The following is a 9,716-nucleotide window of genomic DNA, read 5'->3' as shown; positions in this document are numbered from 1 at the left end:
AAAATCCTGCTTCCCAATGTCTGTTGCTCTGTTTTTCCCCTTTTAGAGAGGCTCCAATACGATACACAGTCACATGCGTTTATTCCCATTATTAATTTTGGGTCATTGCAAGCTGGACATTGAAAGAAAATGAATTGAACCCCAAACTGTAAGATCACTGTTTATATCAATATTTTTTTTACGGTGCAAACAAAATCATGATTTTAAAAATATCTTTAAAGTATATAAAATAAAAAAATAAAAAAATTTATCTCGATTTATAATAAAATACTTTTTAAAATCACCTCTTTAATAATCCAAACACCCCTTTTATTTGAAACAGAAAATGAGGCTCCCATGGCGGACATGTGACAATGGGTAAAAAAGCCAAAATATCAAATACTTGTTTAATACTATTTTCGATTCTTATATAAAATCTTATTTGATTTTTATTTTGGTTTTAAATGTAAGACCCCAATCTACTTTATCTCTTATATTTACATTTTTTTCAAAATAACCCTTTTAATAATGATAGTTCTAGTTAATACACTTGATTAGTAAGAACATTTTAGGAAAGACAACACATATTTCGAACAAATAACTAACTAACTTACTTCCTTAATCTTCTCAAATTAATCAATTGACTCTTATAATTAGGACCGAAGATAATATTACTTATGAATATGTTTTATGTAAGTTGAAACAAAACTCCTCACACATTTATTTTATATTTTATAAATTATTACTGGAAAGCTCTTAATAAACCATTTCAAACCAACTACAAGCTAAGGGAATGATGATGCTTGTGGAAGCAAGCCAAGATGTTTATACTTACCGTTTCGTTCTTTTATTTAGAGGGTGTTAAGTAGAAATAAAATTATAATTTTAAACATATTTTTAAATATGTGAAAAAAAATTTCTTGATTTATAAAAAAATATTTTTTTAAAAATACTTTCTGAGTTGCTAAACACGCCGTTAATAAGAAAAGGGGTACATAGGCAGACAAAGACAGATGATTCAGGCCTGTAGGGGGAGTTTTTTCGTTAAAAAATGCTCTTTAAAAATGGTTTCGCGTAGTTTGAAATGAATTTTTTAAAAAAATACTTACTTTAGTAAAAAATACTAATTGAAACCAAATAAGAAATACCTGGCATCCAGCCAACCCACCCACACGAGCGCTTCTCGGGTTGCATGTAATCCACATATCACAGACTCTGCTCCACTTCAAATTACTTCTTTTATTATATTTTCTCACGGAGACACTCAGATCCGTCTCCCCGGCTATAAGGACCCTCCCCTTTCCTTTGTTTCTCTTGCTTTTTCCGCAGCGAGAAAGAGGAAATCGGAGTGAACCCTGAACAGAATCTTGTGTGGGCTCCCTGTTTCTGCCTTTTTGTTATTGCTCTCCTCCTTCTCTCTCTAGTTCCCACTGCGAAATCTCCCATTTTATTCGCTATTCCATTCGACCATCCCTCATATTTGAAACACTCTTCTTCCTTCCCGTTCTCTCTCAACTCCACCGCCAAACCATTGCCCGTCTCTCTCTCCCCCACAGTCTTCTGCGGTACTCCTTCACAGCTCATGGCTGAAGGAGGGAGGGAATTTGCAACGCGATTGTATCCTGTACCTTTTGATTCGGATCCTCCTTACATCTGACTAAAGATCACATCAGTTTGTCTTTTAGTCCATCTCGTATCAGGAGGAACCTATTGGGGGTTTTAAACGTCAGTCCTCTCGGTTTCCTAGCGTTTTTGTCTCTTGTTCTGTGTTTCTTGGACTTCTGTTTCCATGAGTTCGCAAAAGTTCAACAATGGGGGTGACGGTTTTAGTGGGGACGTCAGTCTTTTGCCACCAGCTCCCTCTTACGCCTCCCCTCTTATCGTTCGAGCTCCTCAACTTTCACTGTCAAACACTTTTGGCCGGACTGGCGGCGAGATTGGCTTTCAGGTCCTGAGCCCCTCATTTCCGCCCCAGGTGAAGAGGGGAACAATGAGAGGCAACGGTGAACGGTGAAGCTGATGGACCTTCAGAGGCCCAGAACAAGGGCTTGCCTTTCAAACTTGGCGAGGAGGACATTGAAGCCAAGAGCTCTTTGGCTCCAGGAATGGACACACAAAGCTCTGCGCTAGAGGCCACTGGAGGCCAGCTGAAGATGCCAGGCTTAAAGAGCTCGTAGTTCAGTACGGTCCTCAAAATTGGAACTTGATCGCCGACCATCTCGAAGGAAGATCAGGTAATCCACAGCCCTGTTGTAATGTTTCCGGAAGTCGTCAAGCTATTACTTTACTGATTTTAGAATTTGACCGTTTTGAAGGAACTGAACCCCCTTGCTTTTTGTTTCTCTCGATGTATTGTCATCGCAGGTAAAAGTTGCAGACTGAGGTGGTTCAATCAGCTCGATCCCAGAATTAACAGGAGGGCGTTCTCTGAGGAAGAAGAGGCGAGGTTGTTGTCTGCTCATAGAATGTACGGGAACAAATGGGCTATGATTGCCAAACTGTTTCCTGGGAGGACAGATAATGCGGTGGAGAAACCACTGGCACGTGATAATGGCCAGGAAGCACAGAGAGCAATCAATTGGCTGTAGGAGGAGGAGGTCTTGTTCGGAAATCATCCGCCCAAAGGCTTTTAAATTTGACCCTCTCAAATAAGGCAGTGAGCGAATCCACCAACTCCAGCAACCTCATCGATGAATCTGCCTCATCCTCCACTGATCTCTCCCTCAGTGCCACATTGTTCCCAAACCCGAGCCCCCAGGGCCACGGATCGCTGATGGGTACGCTTCTCGACTCGTCTTTCGTTTTTCATTACGTATCTCATTATCGTTTATGTTAAACGGGGGGATTTTTGCAGGTCTATCCAATGAGATGAAGTCGAGAACTGGGGACGTGGGATTCGACAGGATGTTTGTCGGTAGGAACGGATGTAATGAGGGAAGAGCACAAATGGGGAAGCTGATGGGAGTAGTGGACCAATCAAATTCAGACTCAAACTCAGAAATCTCAGTATCTGAGTCAGTGGCCACCAACAGGACGAGCCTCTCAATTTGTGGGGAAAGTGAGAACGGGGGCGATAACATGAACATGCCATTCATTGATTTCCTCGGGGTAGGAGCTGTATGATGATTGAAAGAAAAGGCCTAAATCGAGAGTGTGGGTTGGGGGGTCACTGTTCAGTCAGGAGCACCATTAGGGTCCGTAATACAGTAGGAGTTGCAGAAAAAATGGGGATGTAGCAGAAGTAGGTCCTAGAGGCACTCCATTTTGTACAGTTAGTTTCACAAAAGGGCAAAAGGCACCTAAAAGTAAAAGGCGAACTCATGACAGGGGAAGTGGGGAAAGAAAGGAAAAAACAGAGGGTAGGTCTAAGAGTTATGAGTTTGAAAAATATAATAAGAAGACATGCCTTGGATTTGGACGGGGGCAGAAACAAGAGGGAGAAAGGGAGGATGGTGGGGTTCGTTATTGGGTGATGTTGTGGACTTTGGCGCTTTATTGTGGAAGTAAAGCCGAGGTAGGTTGAATTGGATTAGACGGGGAGGGGTGGAATGAATGAAAGTAGTGGAGTCATTATAATTGGTTGTTTACCTGGAAACATGTGTTATTGGGGTTTGGCACTTTTTCAACTGGGTAAACGTTTGGTATTGGATGTTTGACCCTGTTTTTACATGTACCGCCCGTGACAATTTATACTGTATAACTCCACCTCAATATTTTATATGCTTAACCAATCGGATCCTTTTCGTTGCAATTGTTGTGTGTTGCATTACATTTTTTATTCAGATGAAACGAGCTGTCAGAACAGGCCAAATGTTGATGTTATTTTGGAGGATGTGGCGCTTTAAATTATATGATAAATTAAAAACTTTAGATTCAAATCATCCAAATTAGATTTCAACAACACAGATGTTATAAAAAAAAAATGCGTGAGGAGCATAGTAACCTAGTTGTAGAAGGCATTCGCAACTATGCTGCCTGCACGGGAAGTTACAGACAATGTTGTCAAACAAGATGATGAATGGGAACTAACAACATATGGGATGACGCTTGTGGGGCAACGTAGGAGTGGGAGTCACAATTTGAGGACTTTATTTTTTTTTTGGCGAGCTCGGCTGTGCTTGGAAAGGTGATGACCATGAGACGCCAATTGAGGCCACCTTCGTTGTAAATGGTATGACGTGTCAAGGGCGTGTTATTAAGAGGATTATTTTTATTTTAGATTTCATGCATGTTAAAAATATTAGATCTGCTGAAATTAAATCAGGATAGTTGAACTTTGGGTTCCAAATAGAATGCTGTCTCTTAGGCTTGACATTTTTACATTTTGTTCAGAGCTCAGACTCTTCCCATACTATTGGGCTTCTATTTCCATCATTCTCCAACCCACCGTTCCTTCTGTCTCCCTGAAAGTTCTCTCTTTCTTATGATATAACCACGCATGTGAATCCTCATTGAAAAGGGTGTACATTTAGTGTTTGATGGTATCTCAAATAGCATTATTTTCAATAAGAGGATACTTGTGCGTACCAGAAACAAAAAACTATGCATGTTTAATGTGTTAATTATTTCAAAAATTGATATTCATTCCTTGAACACTTGATTGTTAGTGTAAGTTGATTCTTACTATGCCCGTGAAAATAGTTAAATGGATGATGCGCTCAAATAGAGAGGAGTGTTATTTGAATTTGAAATCGAAAACGAAAGTCCATCAGATTCTTTATTTGTTCTTTTTTTTTGGGGGGGGGTGTGTTTCGAGAATCCATGGAGTTCACAGGAGTTTAATTCACAGCAGTTACGTACACGCACAGTCACGATATTTCCAGCTGGGAGCAGCCTGGAACTCAGAAAACAGGTGCGATTCAATTTCTGCTGCTACGAAGATTGTGTGATTCTAAACGTTGAAGTAAGAGATTAATCATAAGCTTTAGAGAAGGAGAAAGAGTAAGAGAAAGGAGGAGGAGGATATAAAGGGAGATTGGAGTCCAAACTGGGAAGGGAGGAATAAAATAATTAAGAAGAGGAAAGAAGGAAGGAAGGAAGGAGGATGGGGATGGCAGCCACTAATCAATGAATCTCAATCTCACGTGCTCCTTCTAAAAAAGTGTGCCCTTCCTCCCTCAATACAACTCCTAATATGGTAAGCTGGGAGCAGACGCCACATTACTTATATATGTCGATGAACTCCAAAAGGAGGAATCTAAAACATTTGGGAGTGTGTTACCACAAACATCCGTCTCATCTCATGTAGGATTGGCTAGAGTAGTTGGGGACGTGGGGGACCAGCCTAGCTATACATGTTGTCTTACATCTCTTTCAGTATATGCTCCCCACAACACACACACTCTTACAGGAACTTGGATTAACATGTTAATTAACTAAACTCGTGGTATTATCGTACTATGCAATTTATGGATCATACGTAGTCATCAGTGGTCAGCTATATGTTCATTAAAGCGTCATTTTGGAAGCATTAAACGGCCGGATCGAAGCTGCTGAATTCACAAACACACAAATTAAATTTGACTTTTTCCTCTTTCCAAAGTCTAAATCATTAGCAAAGGAAATATACAGAACAAACTAATCTTCACTTATCAAGGAGAGGACAAAAAAAAAAGAAAAGACCGCAGACCCCCCCCCCCCGGGGGCGGAGGAAAACAGAACAAATGTATGTGTTTGGGGAGGGGGGTTGGTCAATGGCAGTGCGCGTGATGTCTGGACGGGGGGAATGGGAAATGAAAATGCAACCCACAGGTATTCTTTAATTTCCTCATTTATTTACCAAAAAAAAAAAGGTGAGTTAGATCAGGGCTTATCAAGAACAAGACTGCTTACAGACTCACTTACAAATCACTCAATAACAAGGTCTTCACATCGGCAGTGAGATTTAAATCATAAACTTATAAGCTATAAGCTGACTTTTATCAACTAGATCAATCTTTATTACAAAAACTCCTTTTCTTTTTAAAAAAACTCTTTTTTAAAAATATATATATGGGCCCTATGTGGTTCGCAATTGTTTTGTTGCAGCTCTATCGCTGCAAAATTATATTAAATTATCATTGTAAACACACTTTTGGAAAATGTTAGTTGTTAGATACCTTATTTAAAGGTTCATACAAAGTTTGCATAAATAAGAACAAAAAGACTGGCAATTTTAAATATTAAAGTCTAAAGGGCTCAAGTAATTAGTCTGCTAAGCAAATACTAAATAATATTTATATTTAACATACTTGAATAACGAGTATCATATCCACCGGTTTTTAGAATTCTACGGTACCGTTTCGGATAAATATTAAAAATAACTTGGTACATGTTGAAATAATAAACAAACGAATTTGATATAAATATATATATATATATATATTAATATATCTCACAGTAGAAATCATTTGACAGAGGTGGGGGTGGTAGAGTACTATTCGATATATCTACATCACCTTAAGGAAATGTGACTTACCTTGCTGGCGGGGGCTTGGAATTCATTGACAGTTATCGAGAGTTCACTTAGTAAATAACTCTTCTGACCCAGAGATTATTTAAGTAATCAAGGTAAAATTGTTTGCAAATTAAATTCTGCGGGCTTGTACAAGTAATTAACCTTATGGCAAAAATTTCAATTACATGAATTATTAAATGAATTAGCTGATACACGGCTAATAATCATTGATAAGGTTAATTAATCATCCACGTGAGACAGTAATGACTAATGAGAATAAAAATTTGGAGACACGAGATTCAGTGAAGGTCGGCTTTTTAAAAGAGAGGCAAGTAGCCGTATGTTGGCTCAAAAATGTCAGCCTTCCTTACTTTACTTTCACAAATAGAATTTATATGACAAAAAGGTAGACAACATAAGCCAAACAGAGTTAGATATGTTTCCAACCAGATGTACGTTCTTCTATATTTTATTAATAATATTTATCAACGTCCTTTGACGTAATTCTCATTCCCACCTCCCTTTTCTTGCCATCTTTTATCATCAACCTCACTCTAGCTTCTTTAATAATTTGAGTTTTGTCTGTGCATTTTTAATGAACTATATATATTATCCCGCAAATTTCATACGAATAACAGCAAAAATTCATGTCTTACATTCATAACGCATGGAATTAATTAGGAAAAACACAAAAGTAAATAAACAACATGGACAGGTTAATTAAGAAACACACTTAATATATATAAGATTGCTGGTGGGAATTCAGAGATAGGGAGATATATATGAGGAGTTCCATAGAGGTTATAAATACATACATATATGGATGAGGGGCTCTATTATATTTAGGTCACACGCATGATAGAATATTAAGGATATATATATATATATATATATATATGAAGAATATAAGGGAGCATCGGACAGGAAATTGGAGAAATTGAAGATATCTAGAGTGAGGTGGCCTTCCTTCTACTGGTAGCTGCTTCGGTTCATTTTCCTTCCTACGCTGCCTTTGAGACCTGAAATCCCAATTCAACAATCTTTAAATCTTTAGTTTTCCAATATATATCAACACTTTTTGGAATCGTTTAATTTCTACCCTAAGATGGATCCAATTAATTAGCTGGGTTTTCACACATCTGTTTTCGAATCAAATTAAACCAGAATATGCACTGAATCCTCTCATTTAATTAATATTTCTCAACGTTTTCCCTGTCTTATGAATAACTTTACTCCTCCGGTCCTTATTATAAGACCCTATTTGACTTTTATTGGTCCTAATTATAAAACCCCAATCCATTTTGTCTCTTATATTTATGCATTTTTTTCCAAGATAATCCTTCTAATAATGATAGTTTTAGCCAAATACTTAATTAGCAAGGATATTTTAGGAATGACAACATATTTATTATAAATAACCAATTTAACTTACTCCTTAATCTCCTCAAATAAGTCAATTGGGTCTTATAATTAGGACCGGAGGAGTAATATATAAAATGTTTATTAATTAATTTCATAATAAAATCAATATCAGTATTCACATAAAATTTTAAATCCATATCAAATTTCACTGTTCGTAAGTCATAAATAGCACAAGAAATGCGTTTAGCTATAAAATAGTAGTACTTCACAAGAAAATTATTTTTATACGCATCGTTACATTGGAATGGTTGGAGAGTGATGATTTGAATTGGGATTGATCAGATATTTTGTCAATGAATAATAACAATGGCCACAATATAATTACCAGAAAGTAGCTTTCACCGTCCTGCAAATCCGGCATTAAGAAGCCAAACTCGTTGGTAGGAAGTGGAACTCCAGAAGAATGAACTAACATCACCTCTTCACCAAACATAGTTTTCATGTTTAGAGGTCCCCTCTGAATCTCTGTGGCAACCCCATTGATAAACACCGTCATGCTCCCTGAAACATATGAAATTCAAATTAACTAGTATGTCAACTATATATATAAATCAAACAAAACAAGGGTGATCTGATGAGTTCTGTCCTGCGAATATACTTGGCCAGACGTAGGCCTGTGACAAAGTAGTCAGGGAAACTTTTCTTATTCCTTTAACTTGGTCAACTTGCGTATACGACTGTTTGACCAAAAAAAACATGTACATGTGACTATGAGAGAAGAAGTATACACGAAGCAGCATGAAATTTCCGAAAAGGGGGAATTGGGGACAGCCTAACTAAAGACGAGAAAAGAGGAACTAGTTTCTATGAAACCCAAAAAAGCAGCAGCGGCAGAAACTGAAATGGGAAAGTTGCTTCATGTTATTCCGGGAAAGTACACCTGATCAGCTTTCATGTCAAATCATCACAAAGTCGCCGCTTTATTCTCCTGCATCCTTCAACCTAAGCAATCACCCGTCAAAGACAAGAACTTTGTACACTTGGATATAGTCATTTGGCTAATATTTTACCATATTACGAGCTGTAATTTTAACGATAAGGACAAGAGTGGAAAGATCTGACAATGCACATGCAATTAATTACCAGAAAGGAAGCTCAAATCAGAAGTAGTGTGATCGATTTCGGGGAAACCCATATTATGATCGGCGGAGAGAAAGAAAGCATGATGATCCATAGGTTCCTGGGAAGCGAGATAAGAGGAGGAGCAGCCGCCATTATAATCCGCCATGGCTGCAGAATCAGAGGCAGGGTTACTCTGATGATGGTGATCATAAGGAGGCGGACATGCACTTGCACCGCCATGAGGCTGAAGCTGGTGATCATTCGCCTGGGGATGAACGGCTTCGGCGGCGAGCTGCTGCAGCTGGCGCTGGCGGCGGCGGGATCTGGAGCGGCGGTTCTGGAACCAGTAGAAGACGTTGGCGTCGGCGACGGTGCCGAATTTCTCGAGAAGCTTTCTGATTCGGACGGTCTCGTCCTTGGAGGGATTGACGGTCCCACTGTTGAAGATGGACTCCAGAATTAGGATTTGCTCCGGCTTGGGAGTCCACCTTGACCTCACTGTCACCCTCTCACTTCTCTCCGAACCCTGATCCTCCATTAATTCCAATGTTGTACAAGCCTTAAGTTCTATGTGTTCTTCATCTGAAACCTAGGCACACATTATATAATATAATATCTACTGTTCATTGAACACAGTAACCGGCTAGCTTTACCAAGAGCAGAATGTTGGGCCTTTTAATTACATAATTGCCCTTCATGCCCTCTTTCCTTTTTAAAAAAATGAATACGTAATGTCCATTTAGGTGAAAAGAAAATGAGAACATGAAAATTAAATTAATGAAGCCTCACAAAGTGTTACAGCGTCCTTTCGTCTGGA

The 9,716-nt window shown here is 38.6% G+C and overlaps 1 protein-coding gene and 1 pseudogene across 1 annotated transcript; one reads left to right on the top strand and one right to left on the bottom strand.

The window, feature by feature from the left end:
• The first annotated feature begins 1,768 nt into the window (after positions 1 to 1,768).
• Positions 1,769 to 3,631, top strand: LOC114719897 (transcription factor MYB54-like; annotated as a pseudogene).
• Positions 3,632 to 7,416: 3,785 nt separating this feature from the next.
• Positions 7,417 to 9,437, bottom strand: LOC114719896 (WUSCHEL-related homeobox 11-like). The gene is made up of 3 exons (XM_028905460.1): positions 8,921 to 9,437; positions 8,163 to 8,338; positions 7,417 to 7,434 (listed from the first exon to the last, which is right to left on the bottom strand). The coding sequence occupies exons 1-3, from the start codon at positions 9,435 to 9,437 to the stop codon at positions 7,417 to 7,419; spliced, it is 711 nt and encodes a 236-aa protein (XP_028761293.1).
• Positions 9,438 to 9,716: the final 279 nt, after the last annotated feature.

Source organism: Neltuma alba, unplaced genomic scaffold, assembly GCF_004799145.2.
Source record: "Neltuma alba isolate B1F8T4 unplaced genomic scaffold, ASM479914v2 tig00011958_pilon, whole genome shotgun sequence".
Classification (NCBI taxonomy): Eukaryota; Viridiplantae; Streptophyta; class Magnoliopsida; order Fabales; family Fabaceae; genus Neltuma; species Neltuma alba.
The sequence above is the reverse complement of the archived record's forward strand: the minus strand, read 5'-3'. Positions and strand labels throughout refer to the sequence as shown.